Consider the following 20,263-nt stretch of genomic DNA (forward strand, 5'->3'; position numbering starts at 1 on the left):
TTTCAGATGCGCTCTTGTGAATAAACATCTGTATTTCGTTCAGTCTCCTCCCGTAAGTTGTTATTTCAATAGGAAATGACAAAAAAGAAAGTCTGCGCCTGATTTTGGAATAAATAGGCACACAAAAAAAGCAATGTTATGGACGTCAGTTTAAAAGGTCACAGTTGCCAACTAAATTTACTTTTTCAATACTAAAGTGCTAAAAAGAAAAGGCGCTCTTCTTACTCCCTACGCAAGGACAAATTTGACATGTTCCTACTTTCCTAGTGCCATTATAAAACTTATTGTCTGAATCAGCCAGGAATACCTATATATAGGCCTATATTTATATATACATTGTTTTTTTTATTTTTCGTTTAACTTTTAAACAGGCGCCACCATCTTGTCAGCCTAAAATTAAAACAGTTCTTCTACCAGACTTTCCCAATGTCAAGGAATTACATCTGCCTGAATCACTCCCGGAGTCCAAGGTAATTTAAATACTTTTCTAGTAAGTTATCACCTTTGAATTTTCTTATTTATGTTTTTTTTTATTGAGTATGTATAGACTAGATGTCAAAGCCTTTATTATATTTTCTATTATGATAGTTAAAAAAAAACAACATATAATGGTCTCCCCAAAAATTCCTAGAATTTACTTTTCATTCAAGATTATTTAAGTTTTTTTTCAGTTTTATACCTAAGAAAAAAAAAGCAACTAATATCGGAGATTTTCACGATCAACTAAACACTGTCAATGATCTAAATTGCTTCCATGTTGCCAACTTAAAACAAAACAAGCAACAAAAATTGGCTACGAAGAGCTAAGAACATTGGATTCTGTAGTGTAAATAAAAAAGTGCTAACAAAATAATGTATACATTTACAAAACAATATAAAATACAAAGCATATAACACTTCCCTTATTTTGTGCACCACATACACTAATGAGAAAACATAATACTTTACAAAAAAAAAAAACTAAGCTTATATAAAACATAGTTGCATCAATTAGTTTGGATCAGTTTATTCATTACCTACGCCATGGTCCTTAACATATAAACCTGTACTATTAGTAGTAAGTTTACCAATAGTTTTTGTTTAGCCTTCAGCTTTCTCAATGCGATAAGATCCTATCACTTGTCAGGACCAGCTGTGAAAGGGGGAGGGAAGAAGGGGGTATCTTGGTGAATGTTTACACGATCGTTTTTTAAATGCATACACAAATGTTCACTCAGGGCTCAGGATTCCTCAAATATACCAAGGCATCTTCTTTACCTTGTTCAAGATACCAACAAATAGTTTATTACCGATAGTTAATTGACTAATTGGTCATTTTTTTTAAAATTTATTCTTCTGTTGTCGAGTAAAAGAAATAATTGTGCACAATTTCAAGGTGGGTGTGGGAGAAAAACCGTGTTTTAACTTTTTACCGTACAGACAGACCAGTAGACAGACAGATTGTCAGATTGCGTTGATATAAGCTTTGTAACAAGCTAGTTATTTATTGCAGATTTTTTCGATAAACCAAACATTGTCAAGGATTGAAAATTAAACGCCACAATAGCTAAGTTAATAATCAAGGAATTGGGCTCTATTTTTAACGCTATCCCAATGCAGGGGCGTAGCTAGGAATTTCACATCGTTTGAGGGCCCCATGGGGGGGGGGGCGCTTGACCATCTTTGGGGAAGGGGGGGGGCAGCATTTTGCGTATCGTTTAATTTTTAATTTGAAAAAAGCTCATTTAGGCCCCCCTCCTCAAGTGGAGCCCGGGGGACTTTCAAATTCTCCTTCCGCCACCCTAGCTACGCCACTGTCCCAATGCCTGGCTTTGATCTTTACATCTCTTTTATTACCTCTTGTTAGCAGTCCATTTTGTTATTCAAATAAATGTGTAAGTCATAGAAAGAGGGTCTAATGCTTCCTTCATTAGTCTGTGTTCTAATCGGAAGAGCTTTAGTCCTGTCCAGTGTGGACATAGTGTATGTAGAAGACCCACTTGTATAAGCATTTTATTTCTGTTTTAAAACAGGTGGTAACATTTGTTATGATGTACAGAGCTCATTGTCAGAGAATTTTAGATGCCTTAACAAACTCAAGTTTCGATGAGGTCAGTTGTACTCAGACACAATTGTTTTATTTAAAATGCAGTTCTATGAATCTTTAAGATCATTTTATTGAAGGGGCTCAATTCATGAGTTAGATCTAAGTATTAGATAGTAAGCGTTAAGCCTGCTTGCACACTTCACTGTTTTTTACTAGATAAAAAAAATGTTATACTGTAATGATAAAATGACCGTGTAGTGCCATTGAAGTGAACGGTCGCCTTACGGACACTTTGGACTCAGTGGCCTATGTGACTTGGTCGTCTTTACACTAAACGTTTTATTCAGTCATAGATGAACCAATCTCAAAACAGCAATTTGTTTAGAAATCATCTTCCAAAACGAAACAACTCACTGTCACTACAGATTGTAAAAGATATTGAAACCTACCCTTTTTACCTGCCCGAGTGGACCACTTTTGGGGCCGATTCTGAGTCTGAGTTTCCACACGAACCATTTTGTTACCTTTCCTTAAAAATAGTTCAAGCTTCATGTTATAACATGTTCAGTTCGCTATCGCACAATCTTTTTTTTTTTTTGTGGAACTGTGGGTAAGAGGAGTGGGTATATGAGAGTAGAACTCCGTGCTGCCTTTATGCCCTCAACAAACACATCTCTGCTCGAGTCGGGATTTGAACTCGAGCCCTCGTGATGGATAGCCTCGTTTCACATGTAAATCTTATATTCTAGCATTGTCATTACATAGTTTATATTGTTCATTGTTTATGCATCGCTCGTTATTTCAGCTTCAAGTGTATTTTTTTTAAATAATTGTTTTTTAACGATATGGCCTCAAAAAAAATGTTTGTTATTCACAAAAATAAACTTTTTTTTGTGTTTTGCATTAGGTGAGCAGCTTCTTACATCACTTCTGGCAAGGGATGCCGTCACACATGGTGTCATTACTTCACCACAACCTTGTGGTCAAGCTGATTGGCGTCTGTGATTCCATCTTGTACCACACTGTCACGAGTTCTGTTCTACCGTCGGTCACACAGCCCATACCTGACAGGTAAATAGTGAACAAACATACGCTTGAGATATTAAATATACTAAATTTGTCTGTGAGATGAAAATTATTTAGTATGATAGGACCTACGTAAATAATGGGTGCCCATTTCCTTGGTGACTTTAGCTTGAACCAACTCATTCGCAAGTTCACAAAGAATTTTGTAGAGTGGATGAGGCAGGCATTGTCTGGCTTACCAGAAGACCTTCGAGAAATGAAACTGGAATGTAAGTGTCCTTTTTCCTTTTTTAAAAACTGGTTTCATTTTAGTATTAATAGTTGACATTTTCATACATGAATTCAAATCTATTTATATTTATCTATTTATATATATATCACGATTTTACCGGTAGCTTACGTTAAGTCACCCTTGGCACATTTGGGGCATATAAGGGTGCGTGTTGTACCATTTTGTTTTTACTTATTTTGTAATTGTGTAAGCTGCCTTGTCAGCTAGCCCTAGGACAGATGCATATGTATGCACGAACTGTGGCAAACGCTCCAAAATAGGCTTCATCAGTCACTCCAGATTCTGCCCCATCTCAAGACGTAACCAAAGCCAGTGATTCACCTGGGACTGGGAGCATCCATTGTCTTCCGAGACAGAAGAAGCCATATACATTTTGTAATATATTTGGGTTATACGTATATGCGGGTTATATGCTAGAAAATACGGTAATAATTTTTGCGCAATTTCGATTACTCTAAAATCAAAGGATTAAGCGCTTTAACTTGTAAGTAATAAATTGTAAGTGATGTTTAAGTGTAGTGTGTTGGTGGTTGGACATTATTTTCTTGATCTATTTATCTAGAACTCTCACCCAATCTAATTTCTTATTTTCGTAAGTTTTCTTTAGATTCTGTTATATCGCCAACACATTTCTTTTTAAAGCCTTTATTTTTTTTTTCTTTCGTACTGAATGCCATTGCTTAAAGATGTAATTTATTGGCTTGCCGTGAGTCCGAAGATTGATGAGGAATGCAGTATTTTCCGTGGATATGCAGCCCCAGCTATGACCTACATATTTTGTCAGACTCAGCGCAGCCATAACCATTGTCCGCTGGTGGTCGATTTAGATTTTCTTTTCGCCGTCTACGTCTGTCCTCAACAGTGGATTTTCTTTTGGATCTCAGTTGTGTATCCCGCGGCCTTTGTAAGTGACCTCCAGCTAAAGCGGTCTAAAGCCGCATGCAACCAGGTGATCTCTTATATTTCAGTTAAAGCAAGTTGACGCCTAAGCAGGTCTTAAAAACATTTACTGGGGTACCTCTGTTACGTCGACCACCTTTCAGCTCACCAAAAAAAAAAGCTTTTGGCATACGTTCGTCCCCCATATTGGAGACGTCACCAGCCCAGCGTAACTGTCAAACCAAAAGAAGTCCCTCAATACGATGTAAACGGGATCTTAAAATATTAAAGTGTAAACCAAAAAGCAGGTTACGGTGATTAACTTTTGGTATGAAAACCCTTAATAAAGAGAGCGGCGTCCTTAGAATCAACGTATCTTAGTGTACAATAAACAAGAGGACCAGTGTAAAGACAATATCTCCTCTAGACAACTTATAGTGCGAACATTTGGATCTTAATAACGTATGTATATTAAATAAAAAAAAAAATGGAACATTTCTAACGCCTCCCCGTTCTCTCTCTCCACCTCCCCCCCCCTACTTTTTTTTTTTTTTGAAGAAGGAATCCTGGTTAAGCGAATGTATAGATCTACTAGACTTTATAATATTCCAATGATAAGTCTTTACATGTAGAAGACAATTAGCAAACTTGTCGTGAACATTAATTCATTAAACTCCTGAATCAATTTCTGAAATACCTGAGGACGCCTAGTCCGTTCAAAATACATATGTTCTCGTTCTCTAGACAAATTAATTTTTTTTTAATACTTTGGAAAATTATAACGGTTTTCCTAGCGTGGCTAACGAGCCAAACGATATACATCAACTGTCAAATTTCTAGGAAAATAGTTAGAAAGGTTTTCGAGATCAGTGTCCAGGTTTTTGAGCCCAATCAGACAGGTTTTAGTTTCCTTGAAGGTACGGGATGAAGGTATTAATAGATTAAGCTCTTATACATTAATGTACTCAATGGGGAAGCTCGTGATTTGGGGGCCCAGGGGGCTTGACCTTTTTAGGGGCCCCTGCATTTTGACGTTAAACTTCATGACACGAGATAAAGTACTTTATAAATATATAAGTCTAAATTCCTAATTGTTCTGTAAATCAGTAACATTGTTAAAAAATCATTAAGACTCTCTTAATCAGTGGCGTAGCAACCATGTGTGAAGGGGCTCATTGCGCCCGGGCCCACTATCAAAAGGGGCCCTAAAGGGGTTACTTAAGGGAATGTGTTGACTGTAAGAATTGAATTTCATCTTATTATTACATAATTTTAATTAAATCATGTTTATTTTTCTTTTTTAATTCTATTTCTGGTGTCTGAGCAAAATACAAATCCATGTAAATTCTATTTTAAGATGTATGCTAGAAAATGCCATGAATACAACATACCAATCCACCAACTCTTTATAGACTATTAAATGGCTTATAACAGTTTCAGAAGAAATACCTATATGACACTTTACAGGATTTTGGAATACGTAATAAGCCGGTAAGACTTATGCACGTGACATTAAACAACTCCAAAAGTAAAGTCATAATACAAGGAGAACACTCACGGGAATTTAGGATTAAACGAGGATTAAGACAAGGTGGCTCACTTTCCTGCATGCTTTTCAATTTGACACTGGAGAGAGTTATAAGAAATATACACATAAACACAAGGGGAACTATTACTAACTACTTCAGGAGAGAAAACATGGGTCCACAACCAACTGGGACGATATACAGCCAACCTCTACAATACCTTGCTTATGCCGATGATATTGACTTATTGGGTAAAGAAACCTCTGACATTGTTAGAGCCTTCACACAACTAGAAGAAGCATCTCGATCAGCAGGACTTGAGGTCAATGACAGTAAGACCAAGTACATCGCAATGACAAGAAACAATCAAACAGAGTGACAAAATATCAAAATCAAAGACCACGAATTTGAAAATGTCCAAACTTTCAAATATCTAGGAAGTACAATTGATTTTAAAAATGACCTACTAACAGAAATAAAGGAAAGAATAGCAGGAGGCAACAGATCATTTTATAGCACCCAACATTTACTGAAGAGCAAAACAATTTCAAGGAAACCAAGAAAATAATATACAAAACCATAATAAGACCAGCAGCAATGTATGGAAGTGAGACCCGGATACTGACTAAGACATCTGAAAATTTACTAAATGCTTGGGAACGAAAAATTCTTAGGAAAATCTATGGTGCTATACAGGATGAAACAGGGTGGAGGACACACACTAACCATGAGATATATCAATTATATGAAGACCCACCATTTGTGACCGAAATAAAAAAGAACAGACTACCTTGGGCAGGTCACATTGAAAGAATGTCAGACAACAGAGGAGCGAAAATCGTATACAGGCAAAAACCAAAAGCAGATCCCGAATGCGATGGATTGATGACGTGGAAGCAGATCTGCAACAGCTTGGGCTTGGGGCGTGCAGACGAAAGTCCCAGAAGAGATCTGAATGGAGGGATGTATTGAAGCAGGCCAGAGCCTTCCTTGGGCTGTAGCGTCACTGGGATGGATGGATGGATGATGTAAATTCTATTACTGTAATTATAGTATGTAATCTATTAAATGAGGGTAACTCTTAAATTATCAGTACAGAGTTTCATTTAAATCTAACGTGATAATTTTTTATTTGATAATAATAATAATAATAATAATAACTACTTGTAAGTCTACCTATTGTGAAAGTGTTCTACATGATGTATAATATTCTCTTTTGTTTTGGTTCAAGTATTATCAATTTCTTTAATATTACTATGCATTCTAACTAGTTAAAATACTTGAATTAATTGTATGAATACACAGTAAATGTACAGCTATTAATTTCACTATTCGGTTTAATAACATTATGGATTCAAGCATATTTTTCTAAATACAGTAATAATCGAATCACCCACATTTAGACAATATGCGATATAATTTTCGAAGTATGCCAACATTTGTTGGTGGAAACCATGTTGGAAATCACAATCGACTTTCTACTCAATTGGTTGAACATTAATTTCTTTACAAATGTGCTAAAGGAGACACTAACAAAAACCTTCTTGTTTGTTTAAATACTGCTTTAATCATGCTAGATCGCACATAATTATAGGACCTAAAGAAAATTTAATTATCCCCCCGCCCTCCATCTGTTAATTAGCGCATTCTTTGGACATGTCAGCAATGTGGCAACATTGGCTCCTTCTGCTGGGGCTTCTGGTGCTCATTGCATACTGCACAACTAGATACCGTATCTATAATTGGTTTTGACATTCCAGGCCATAAGAACACCTCCTTGGCTGTACTCAGACATCTATCACGTCCAAGGTGACCTTGATGAAGTCTTTGCAACATTTTTTTTTGTAATGTTTTTGGAACTATTTCTCCTTTTAAAAGTAGATTATTGCTTCTAAGCTCTTCTTTGAATCTATAATAAGCTCCTATTTCTTGTGGAATTTCATTCCTCTTGCTTGGCCATCCTATCAAAATTTGACCTTTTAACAGTCTTAGAATGACGTCGTTCGCAGTAGCTTGCTAAAAATGTTTCATATTTTCATCGGACACAGGCAGGCTATCTACAATAAGATGAACCTGTGCGTCCCATAACTTGATGAATGTTTCATTGGCAGCGATGTTCGTGAAAGTGTATCTGAAATAGACATTTCTTTGCCTGGCTTATATTCCATCAGGATTTCAACTTCTTAAGACGAAGAAGCATTCTCTTAAGTCTTGGGGGTGTGTGTGACAACGCTTTTTGATGATCACTTTCAATGGTTTTTGATCTGTTTCAACTGTTATTTGACGTCCATATCTATAATAATGGAAATGTTCAGCTCCGAAGACAATAGCATGCATTTCGTTTTCTATTTGTGCATAACGTTTTTCACAGACTGTAAGAGATCTTGATGCATAAGCCACTGGCCTCTCATTTTGAATTAATACAGCTCCAAGTCCCTCTTGCGAAGCATGTACTAACAACTTGACTGGTTGTGAAGCACTATAAAAGCAAGACAGGGGCGGTTGTGATCATACTTTTTAGGTAGTTAGTAACATTCTGAGGTTGTTCCAACCACATTCATTCATTATCTTGTTTAAGTAACTCCCTCAAGTGGGAAGTAACTACAAACAGATTTTGTATGAATTGGCCAAGATAATTTATCATGCCCAGAAATCTTTCTAGTTCTTTGCGGTTTTAAGAGCATGGCATAGTGTGAAATGGTTCAATCTTGGAATTGTCAGGCTTGATTTCACTTATCTGTAATGATGTGTCCAACAAATTTGAATCCTTTTACTCTAAAGCTGCATTTTGATAGTTTCAATTTAACTCCTTCCTTTCTTGCTGTGTCAAGAATTTTCTGAAGTTTCCCTTCATATTCTTCTGTAGTTCTACCAGCTATCAATATTTCGTCCATGTAGGTTTCAACACCTTCAATATTTTCAAAAATTTGGTGAAATCTTTTTGCAAATACTTCCGCAGAAGAGTTTAGTCCAAAAGGTAGTCGTAAAAACTTATATCTACCAAAAGGTGTGTTGAAAGTTGTGAGATCTGTACAGCTCTTATCTAGTTTGATTTGCTAAAGGCATGTTAAACACTTTGCTGCCCCTATCTCTCCCCACCACCAATCAGTTAATTAGCGCATTCTTTCGACATGTCAGCAATGAGGGTTACTGGGTTACAATAACAAGACGGGCCTGACAAAACAATTACATTTACTATCACAGTTCTCAGGTTCCTATACCTGTGTGTCAAGCAATACACATTCAGAATATCTGAAGATTCAGCATGTTACTTGGAGTCCCGACATTTTACATAGTTGACCAATGACATTGGCCCTTCAAATGATCTGCAGTCAACTAGCTATTTTTTTTTAGAGATTATGTTAGTTTGTAAATAAATATATTTATAGTAATATATTTTATTATATAGTTTTTAGCGACGGTACAAGTAGTGACGTAGTCAGACAAACGAAAGACGTTGCAGAATACGGATACATGATAGGAGAAGACTGTGGCTAGGGTTTGTAGCAAGATGTTTAGTGAATAGACTGCTAATCAAAACGACGGATAAAATGACAAGATGATCATCCCCATCTGTTAATTGTTGTGTCCCTTGGACGTTTTCGGACTCATATTAGAATAATTGAAGTAGTGTAAGGCAACACACACACAGAATCCAAGACAGGACAGATCCAAAGCTTGAGGAAATTGTTCTCCTTGACTCCGTGAGGATCAGGTGTTCCTTGTGCACTGTCTGGCGTAGAAGTTTGTATTCATTGACGTGTACTCTCTCATTAGATACAGTAGAGTCCAGTTTGGGTTCAGTCACACTATAAGAGGGGGCCCAACTTCGCATTCCTGAGCCCGGTCCAACGGGTACCTTGTTACGCCACTGCTCTCAATGGATATTGCGTTGTTTATTGGCTAGAGGATGTACACGTGACCAATCTCAATTCACATCATCTCACGTCGTGCTTTCTGTGACGCAAGGACATCTGAAACAACGCTGTCTAGTATGTGTTATACTCCAAGTGAATAGCCATGTTACATGGCAGGGGCGTAATATTTAATATTTAATGTAACATAAAAATTAAAACATTCAAGGGGGTACGGCGGGTCTTTCGAATTTATTTGAACCCCCTCCCAATCTACGCCAATGTAATGAATTTTATTTATAAATAAGATCTAGTTTTTCTAGATGTGGTCTTGAGTAAACGACGTAGAGCTATGATTGACTTTTATATATTAGAGCTGAATCCTGTTATCTGACTAGACCAAAATAGTGCCAGATCTAATAAGATGCTTATAAATGCAACTCAACTACTTGTCTGGACACTAGAAACCATTTCTCGCAGTAGTCATGGTGGGTCTACAGTTATGTACATAAGGAATAAGATGAACGCATTTAACCGATTATAAAAGGAAAATGTTCCCGGTGATAATGATTGCGCTATTACTCACCTGGCTTGTATTGTGAATGGGAGGGGTGGGGTGGTGGAGAGATACTTAAATGTGCGCACATTGAAGGTTCGCGTGAGCACTAAGTAAATTTCAAAGGTGACGTTTTGAAAAATGGTCCTCGCCACACTCAGTTTTCCCACCACAGGATTTTATTTTTTTTTAATTTCTCATAATTCAAAAGTATTAAATCATAAACAATTGAAAAGTGATTAACCTAATAATATAATAATAGTAATAGAAATATTATTTAATAGCAAAGACATGCTACCTAACTATTGAAACCACAAGATTAATTAATTAGTAACAAGCATTTTGTAAATTTCATCTGGTGTTTTAATCACCGGAGAAAGTGTCTTTAATTTTATTATTTATGTTACACATCAGTGTTAAAATCTTAGTTGCTAATAATTTCAATAACTACTTTTAGTTTTTGCCATTTGATCTTGTACAGTAGCCAAACATTTGACACAACTGTTGAAACGAAAGTTATCCCTCAGTCACTTGGCCCAAGCGTCCAGGACAGTGCTGGCGTCACAGGAGGTCACAGGTCAGCTGCTTCTCGACTGGCTGAGCATTGACCTAAACAGCATCGTCAAACAGACCTTATATACGTTGAGCCATTGCGCGGACAAGGAACATAGGGTCATGTCGGAATGTAAGTCACTAAAAAGATTTTAGTCTAAATAGGCTTATATTTATTTGAACCCTCCCTAACTAATAGACTGTGAAGTAAGCTTCTAATTGTACGGTTACTGTTGTATGTTGATATAATATGAGTGTACTTATATGGGCGAATTACAGTGCAGTTGATTACATAATCAATGGATACGTCATAGGCACGCGGCACTTGCTGCTAGTAACAACAGAAGTTGTTCTTTAATATTTCATTTTCAGTACTAGAACAATTATATATATAACTTACAGCCCATAACCTCTATGGAAGAATGGGATGCCAAAATATAGATATTCATAGTCCTTTCTGGGCTTATGAAACAAGGAAATCCTAAGCCGAACTGGGAGTCGAACACTTAGTGAGGTTGTGACAGAGCATCGCATGAGGTTTGCTGGACATGTTCTACGTCAAAATGAATTACGCACACCAAGAGTTGCGATAACAATGGAAGCCAATATGAGAAAAGCGCAAACAGGGACGTCCTCGTATTATTTGGCGACACACCTTCACGGAGGACCTCAAAAACGGTGGACACCAGGTTGGAGGAGGCTTCAGACATTGCCAATGACAGATCTTTATGGAGACAGCTTGCCGCCCAATGCGCTGAACAGCGCTGGAGGACCTAAGTCTAAGTCTAAGTTTCTGGGCCATCCATACCATCTTGTTCCAAATGTTTTAAGTGTCTGATTCTATTTCGCATAAGTTTCCTTATCTTTGGAAGGATATTCTACTTAAGAATAAAGTAAAGATCTCCTTTCAGACCTTGCGATCTATGGGGCAGATGTTGCAAAGGTCAACGAGGATGTCATGTGGCCAGCACAACGACCAACTGCCTTTACTTTTCCCCAACTAATGTTAGGTACCCATTAGAGGTTGGACTTCAGAGGCCCTTAACGATCCCAAAATTAGAAACCCCATTCTTCACTAGGATTCTAACCCGGAACCTCCTGTTCGGAAGCTAATCGCTTTACCGCTCAGCCATAGCGCATAGCAGCATCATTTCTGTTTCAGAACTTTGATTCTTGATTTGTCAGATAGAAAAGTCTTCTTCTTTTATAATCTATCACGAGTTATCTTTAACACACAACTTTTATAAGCAATATATTTTATGAAAGTTTGACATGGTATATTCGTATATTTAAATAAATCATAAGAATTTAGTTATGATCCTAAATTTTATTCTGTCAAATACAAGTATTAGCTACTAAGAGTTTGACTTGTTAAACGTTTACGTTTTTTTTATGATTTATTATGTCCACAGTGTGCTACCAATTTCAAAAGTTATTAGAAGACCAAGCATCTATTGAAGCTTACATTCATTGGTTGGACACTATGGTTGATACATGTGTTGTGAAGGTCAGTTGGTCTCCATATTGCTTAGAAAGAATGCACTCATTCAATCAATACATAATTACATATGTATGTAAGAAAATATACCGATGTCCGTCCGTCCGTCCTGTTTAGATCTCGTAAACTGGAAAAGATATTGAAAATCCGACATCAAGATATTCTGAAAGCGAAAAAAACAATTTTTTAAATCAATTATGCAAGCAGTTTTTTTCATAAAAATACACCACTTTTACAACTATTGACTATTAATAGTAACAAGCACTGGAGGCTTTCTAGTAAGGGAGAGATAATTTACCATTTTTTTCAACACATTTATGCAAATGGTTTTAGATTTTTTATATAAAATATATATTTTTTACAATTGTATTGCAAAGTTCTGTCATACTAAATACTATTTTTACAAAAAAATGTTAACTTTTTTTTTTAAAGAGAAAAAAAAATCTATTTACCATGCAAATAAGTTGGTCATAATTTAAAACAACAATCAATAAGTAGTTTTTCATATCATCATGTGAAATACATACTGGTCTCATAACTCGGAACACTAAACCAAAGGAAACTTTTTTTTTTTTTTTTTTTTTTTTTAACGGAAATGTTTTTTTCTTGAGGCTTTGAATAAGAGATTGACCCTATACAAAACAATTAGATCAATAAGATAATCTTTTTATGAAATCAGTTGGGCCAGGTTCACATCTAACTTCACCTTCACTTTCACCTATCCCTTGATCTGCTAGACCTTTGGGGCACCACTCAAGGTCTGTCATCCTTCTTTCTCCATTCTTCTCTGTCATTTGCCTTTGATGGAATTTCATTCTAATATTCTTTCTGAAAATATTGAAACCATTTTGAGTTTGTGTTTCCACTTAAACTGTCTTTGTAATCTTGTATTTCAATGATATTTTGCTAATAATACTTTTATTTGTTTCGTTGTCATTATATTAATGCATCGCTTTATTTTGTGTTACATTTTTAAATTGCTGCACAGGTATGTCAAAGAAAACCTGGATCTTTTAGTCCTCTCTCCAGACAGTTTTTACTGATGTGGTCGTGTTTTGGAACCAGAGTGATTCGTGACATGACATTACATAGCGCTCCTAGTTTTGGTGAGTCTCTTGTCCTGGTTACTACTCTGAGAAGGAGAAATAGAGAGAGAGAGAGAGAGAGAGAGAGAAAGATGGAGAGAGAAAGACGGAGAGAGACAGAAGGAGAGAGAAGGAAAGAGAGAAAGAAAAAGATTATGTTATAAATAGCACACTATTTATTGGAGTTTAAATGATGAAAGCAGTGGCGTAGCTAGGGTGGGGGGAGGAGGGGAGAGAGCTAACAGGGCTCCCAGTGAGCTACCACTCTATGCTCTAGCGAGTGTACCTGCACGTGGTGGGGATGTGCTTGCTAACCAGTCCGAAACCCCCATTTCCCCGTTCCCCAACGGGGCCCATACGAGTGGTGATGGTACCCTCACGGGTGCGATGGGACAGTATAGGCATAAAGAGGGCCCCCACGTGGGGCTTGGCTAATGAGAGGAGGAACTCATGTCGAGGCTTGGAGGACCGTGCAACATGACAAGCCGGGTGTGACTACATGATCACCTAGTTGCCGGGGGACTCCTGACAGAGGAGTTGGTGAAGAGCCAATTTCTCATCCTGGCCACGGGATAAAAGCCTTGGTTCAAAAAAAGGGATGCGGTCATCTCGAACCATAAAGGACATCTAATTCAGGAGGGGAGAGAATTTGAAGATCCCACCGGACCCCAAATGAGAGGTTTTTTTTAAATTAAATATTACGCAAAATTATGGGGCCCCAAACGATGGAAAATTCCTAGCTACGCCCCTGGATGATAGACAAAATAGTTGTCCTCCTAGTGACCTCCAAATCCAGATTAATACAAGTTTATGTTTTGTTTTATTCTAAAGGATCATTTCATCTTATTCATCTGACTTTCAACGATTATGTTTTATATAAGATTGAGACGCTTCACCAGGAGGAGAAAGTCAATAGATTTATGCAGGATTTGAAAGGGGAGATAAGAGGTAATTTTTATTTTTTTTATCAGTATAGTTTCAGTTGTCACTATAGAGTATAGACTAGTATAGAGTAACTAAAGTAAAAAATATTATTTTCACCAACTATAAGAAACATGCATGATATCCAATTAGAATAATAGATAAGAAATATGGCAAACGTTACAAAAGCAAAAGGAATACCACAATATCTCTTCTTGTATATTAGAGCATATATACTTGTTAGAGTGTCCATGCTCCGTCAATATCAGCACTCTCCTAGTGTACATCTTCACGATGCACTATGTAACTATACTATTCATTAAGCACTAAATTTAAAGTAACTTTTAATAATAATAATAATCTTTATTGTCCGTATAGAAATTCACTCATAATTTACATGTGACAAAACTTATATCAGATTGTTCTTATTTAATGATTTGATTGCCAGGGGAACAAAAGAGTGTTTGTGTCTGTTTGTCTTTGCTATCGGTGTCTTATATCCCTTATGTGATTGTAAAATCACAAAATTCTGACACAAAGGGTGATTCTTTATTTCGAGGATCTTGTTAGATTTTTTTTATAGATGTTTGTCTCAAACAACTGCCCAAATGGGGTTTGTTTTTTGCCAATGATTTTACCAGCAGCATTTAGGATTCTATAAAGTTTATTTTTATTGACAACAAAAGAAAAAAAGCATTGAGCTAAACTTTCAACAATAGTATGTGGTGGTTCATATTCTTATTGCATCTTCGTGATTACCGCCCGTTAGTTGCTCACTAGTTTGGAAGTTGTTTTTTTTTTTAAAAAAGACCATTAAAACAATAAAGAAACAATAGCGCAGGTTTTTGTTCTCTCCAGCAATAAATAAATAAATACTATTATTTTATACCCTAACTTTGCTGATACATGTGTCAGGTGATCTGTACGAACAAGGTGCCCTGCCAGACCCGTCCTTAGTAAGATGCTCATATATGGACTCCACATGTTTCAATAAAACCTTACACTCAGACAGAGGCGCCCTGTGCTCAGAAAGTAGCTGGAACAGTTTTACAGACTCAGGTAAACAAATCAAGTTCACCTCTTCTCACACTAAACCCTTATATACGCCGCTGAAACAAACACTTTCAAAAATGATTACACAAATTTTTTGATCCTATTCAATTTTTGTATATAAGTATTTGTATTTTGTATATTGAATCCACCTCTTAGATTACGACAGCAGAAGTGAAAGCTGTAACAGCGATGAAGAGTCATTAGAGCATTCACCAGTTCAATCAAGTAGTTCTTTCCTAGACTCGTGTGTCTACAGGACAATGATGTAAGTGAAGTCCCCTTTCATAGTTTCTGTTAAAGATCGTCATTGAATTACAAACAGAAAGGAATCACAGCATAATATATAACGTATACCTAGCTTGTTACAGATGCAGTGGCGTAACTAGGGATGTGGGGGGCCAAATGGGCTTGATTTTATTAGGAGCCCCTGCATTTAGACATTCACATCATGACATGAGATAATGTACTTAATAAATATTTGTCTAAATTCAAATTAGTACAGTATAGAATTAAGATTAACAAAAAAATAATCATTAAGACTCTTATTGAATAATACCGTTGTTTATTGGCGAGATAATGCACAAGTGACAAAGTCATATCCCCTCACGTTGTGCTTTCTGTGCAGCAAAACCATCTGTAACATCATCTGGAATCTAAAATAATCTAGATCAATACTGTCTAGTATCTTTGACTCCACGATGACATGGCAGTGGCGTAATATTTAATATTTAATAAAAAAAAAAAAGAAAATTAATTTGGGGGAACCCCTCAAGTGGGGACCTGGGGGACGCTCTAATTGGACCTACCTCCCCCGCCCTAGCTACGCCACTGTCAACATGTCTTTGACGGTTATGTGAACAGAAACGAAAAGCACATTTCTCATTCCATATGCAAGGACAAATTCGTATAAGAGCTCCTTGCTTCTTAGTGACATTATAACATGAAGCATATTGTCAGAATCAACCGGGAAATGGAATGACTTTGATAAGTCCAAAGTTTCTAGTACAAATCAAAGAGTAGATAAACACATGGATACCCTTGACTTAGCTGAAAGAGGTAGAAACTTATGAAGCCCTCTCAGTTCGTAAAAAAGATCAGCATTGCAAAGTCTGGACCTGTTGCGATATGGCCATTACTTTGACCTCTAACCTTAACTTACCTCGTTCATCTTTTTTTTTTTTTTTCAAATAAAGATAAACTTAAGGGACGTAAGTCCGTAACTTCAACTACAAGTATAGACAAATAAAATGTCTCATTACTTCCCTTTCTACTTTTAACAATCATTTGAAGTACAGTAATTTTGAAATATGCCACGCTAAACGATGTGTTTTCTAGGCGGTCTACTTATTTAATAATTGCATATAACGTTTATTTATAATCGACGTTGAAATAGGCAGATATCCTACTTTGCCCACAAGAGTTGAGCAACTGATGTTTTACTGAACTGACAATGAATGTTTTTCAATTAGATTTGGTGAATATATCGTTTAATAATAGTACATTGTCTGTATCTTACAGCAGAGACAGCAGCAGCTGCGCTTACCAAGCACGTCCACATCAACAGGAAAACCAGCAGACGCATCAGCCCATGCAGAAGAACCACTACCACCAACCACACGTGGAACCTCAGCATCAGATTCCCCAGCAAGTCTGCTATAGCGAATCATATCCAGGATGTCTCAGCCTACAGCAGGTAAAACAATCGAAATCAGACTGGTTGAATACATTTAGAGATATAGACCTACTTTCTTTTGCTTTTGCGTTTAATTCTATTTTACTATCCACTTAATTTGTGTGTGTTAATAGTACTTAAAAAATTCGCTCATAAGTCCAACATTCAAAAACGCCTTTAAAAAATATGCGCTTTATTATAGGCTTGCAATTTAATATTCTATAGCACATTAGTCGTAACGATTAGTTTTCATTTGCACATAATTATAGTTATAATTATATTTAGTAAAGGCAAAGAATATGATAAAGGCATAGAATATGATAAAAGTTTTGTTGTTGTTGTTGTTGTTTTGTCTTGGAGGAACAATCCTTGCCAAATTTCTTTCGACTTAATATATGTGAACGTTTCTTTGAACAAGAGTGAAGAGTGCATCCATCTTGGTCAATGTATTTACGTCATGCGGAAATGCGGTCAGTGTTAGCGCTCGATAAAATAGCAGGTGAAACACGTCCACCAGTTTACGATAGAAGAAACAGCAGAAACAAAAATATACGAGCAGCAGCATAAATTGACTGCGTTTTCTTGGTATTTCGGTAATGAAAATGTAGATATCTCTGGCACTGAACAGATGTGTTTGAGCTTAGGATTTGTTGATGACTATTGTACGAAAAAGAATTCATTGGTTTCGTCACTGGTGTTAAGATAGACGCACTGCCTCTCTCCAAAGACATTGTCAGCGAATACATCTTGTGCATTTTACACAAGGACAAACTACTGTTTTGAATTGCAATCATAATAAGTTTTGTCTGAATGCGCGCGCGTGTATGTGTGTGTGTGTATGTGTAATTTGGTTAAATCTAAAAAAAAAAAAAGGTCAGGTTGACATAACATGAAACAATTGAAAACTCATTATTCTTTCAATTTCGTTCACACGTAGTCTTTTAGTGGACGAACGCCTGTCTATACATTACTCCATTATTTCCTATAATTATAAGCAGTTTAGTTCAATATGACGTCAATTCAAATATACTTTTGTTTAAAACAAAAACGACCACCATGTATTGATTAGTTATTCTTTGTAAAGCATGAGTCTGCATGTACTTACCACCCATTCAATGCTCTTCTGTTCTATCTTGCAAAGCTTTCCCCAGGCTGCCACAACATTAGGCCCGAGCCCAGCACTTTGAACAACAATAGCCACTTCCTGTTTCCTTGTTCAAATGAGCGCTCTAGAACTGGCGCTGTTTTCAATACAAACAGGTTCGATCATTTCAGTCTCGTTTTTATATTACCAATGTTTGCTGTTGTCAAACTAATCAATAGGGGGAAAAAATCAGCAATTGCAAATACCAACGAATATAATGAGATAATTTTACATAAATATGTAGGATTAAGTTTTGCTAAATTAAACATTTTTATATGTTATTCAATTTAAAATATGTTTCTCTTTTGTTCTTATATTTCTAAGAAGAATAACATAAATTCAACTTAAATTAATAATTAGTTTTGAAACATGTATATTCCTGCAGCAGGCTAGTCGAAAGAGCCAGTGTTCGTATCATTTTTCAGAGTTCCGAATAACACTTCTTAATCAATTGATCTATAAGATAATGTTTCAAGTATTGCTTTCATGTTTAATTGTTCGTCTGATTCACTTAATGTTTTTATCACTTCATCAGCTCAGATCTGCAAACAGCTCGGCCATTTCAGCAAATCCCTGAAGCTCACGTCTCAGGTCCTGTTAATAAAATGGACGGATATAATACGTCATATCAAGGTAGCGCTCATGCGCATGCCAAAGACACGCCAACAGAAAATGACGTCAGCTCCGAAACTTTTTCTTTGGGCTTTATCGGCTCTTCTTTCCTGGATTATACAACCTCGTGGGGGTCGGTGTCCAAAAGAAAATGCCAAGTAGACGTCACGAGAGACACTGAACATGCCAAGCTGCCTAAACAGTTTAAAGATTTAAATAGTTCATTATTTTCATAATCAATTCACCATTCGTATTCGCATAATTGATTTCAGTATTAAACAGTGTCTATATATCTCTTCACGTTGCTTCCTATTGTATTATTATTATAGCTTTTATATAGCGCTACTTTCATGCTTACAGCATGCTCAGAGCGCTTTGGTCCACTCTCATTTGTCGACCCGGGGAAGGGGGTATCTAGGAGTTGGTTTTCCGTGCTGCCTTTTTAGGCGCTCAGTAAACACAACTCTGCCCGAGTCGGGTGTCGAACCTCGAGCCCCCTTCTAGGTAGCCAAGCCAAGCCAAGTTCAAGCTCACTTGGCCTCTCGACCCCGCTTCCCGAGACCAACCGTTAAAGAAGGCCTCCACACTGACCTGTACGACGTGGCAACGAGCTATTGGTCTAAACTACCCACAGATTGTGACATAGCAGGTCAGTCAAGTGTTCAGATCTTCTATAACGATGCGACACACTTTAGGCGACCAGCTATGAACGAGACAAAAAATGACGTCACAAATCAAATGGAAAATCAAATTATAGATCAATTTTCAGTTAGTTGCCAACAGGTTCGAAATAGCGTCCTTGACATTCTTTAATTTAGTATGAATATGTAAAAAATAGCGACTGAGACTGAATGTTCCCGTTTTGTATTCAACTGTTAGAACTCTGTATATGAAGTGGATTCATTCAGTTGACGTTCATCAAATCTTGTGTATGTCTTGTTCGTCTGTTTAATTAAATCTAACTCAGCACCAGTGATAATAAGCACGGACAGACGCATGCAATCTTCTGATCTTCACCTAAGCAACAGGCACTACAGGATATATATTAAACTGTATCGAGCATTGGACCAGGGCCGGACTTAGGCATAGACTAATTAGGTAGCCGTAAAGGTCCCTGATTGGTGGAGGTCTTTTTATTTATTTATTTTTTTTCAGAAGAACCTGAGAAACTTGTCACCATGTTATTATTGGAACACATTTAAGTTTTTAATCAATTGTGCAATTTAATTTTGTCACTGTTTATTTTATTTTTCTATTTCATGTGGGTCCACCCAATTCACATCGCCTAGGCCCTCCAATTAAGGAATGTTTTGCTTGTGCGTTTAGAAAATAATTCTTTGCTTCCATGGCATGCGACTTTGATGCCATTTCTATTTTTTACCTTTACCTATCCCTTAGTCGGTTGGACCGTTGGGGCACCAGGCAAGATTTGTCGAGCGTCTTTCTCCATTCCTCCCTTTTTTTTGCCTTGTTTAGAACCTCTCTCAATGGCAGGCCTGTCCATTCTTTAATGTTGTCCTCCTATCGCTTTTTCTGTCTGCCTCTTCTTCTTTTCCCTGGCACTGTT

The 20,263-nt window shown here is 36.8% G+C and overlaps 1 protein-coding gene across 1 annotated transcript in view; it reads left to right on the top strand.

Moving 5' to 3' along the window:
• LOC106065348 (transcription factor RFX4-like) overlaps positions 1-18,974 on the top strand; it is a 40,445-nt gene extending 21,471 nt beyond the window's left edge. Inside the window, exons 8-20 of the mRNA XM_056009498.1 lie at positions 372-470; positions 2,013-2,090; positions 2,934-3,097; positions 3,221-3,321; positions 10,641-10,844; positions 12,124-12,218; positions 13,198-13,315; positions 14,126-14,242; positions 15,131-15,274; positions 15,425-15,533; positions 16,787-16,961; positions 18,082-18,200; positions 18,620-18,974. Of these exons, the coding sequence (XP_055865473.1) occupies positions 372-470; positions 2,013-2,090; positions 2,934-3,097; positions 3,221-3,321; positions 10,641-10,844; positions 12,124-12,218; positions 13,198-13,315; positions 14,126-14,242; positions 15,131-15,274; positions 15,425-15,533; positions 16,787-16,961; positions 18,082-18,200; positions 18,620-18,932 (1,836 nt within the window). The 3' untranslated portion in view covers positions 18,933-18,974. The remainder of the gene's footprint in view (positions 1-371; positions 471-2,012; positions 2,091-2,933; positions 3,098-3,220; positions 3,322-10,640; positions 10,845-12,123; positions 12,219-13,197; positions 13,316-14,125; positions 14,243-15,130; positions 15,275-15,424; positions 15,534-16,786; positions 16,962-18,081; positions 18,201-18,619) is intronic.
• Positions 18,975-20,263: the final 1,289 nt, after the last annotated feature.

The sequence above is a fragment of the Biomphalaria glabrata genome, chromosome 14 (genome assembly GCF_947242115.1).
Source record: "Biomphalaria glabrata chromosome 14, xgBioGlab47.1, whole genome shotgun sequence".
Classification (NCBI taxonomy): domain Eukaryota; kingdom Metazoa; phylum Mollusca; class Gastropoda; family Planorbidae; genus Biomphalaria; species Biomphalaria glabrata.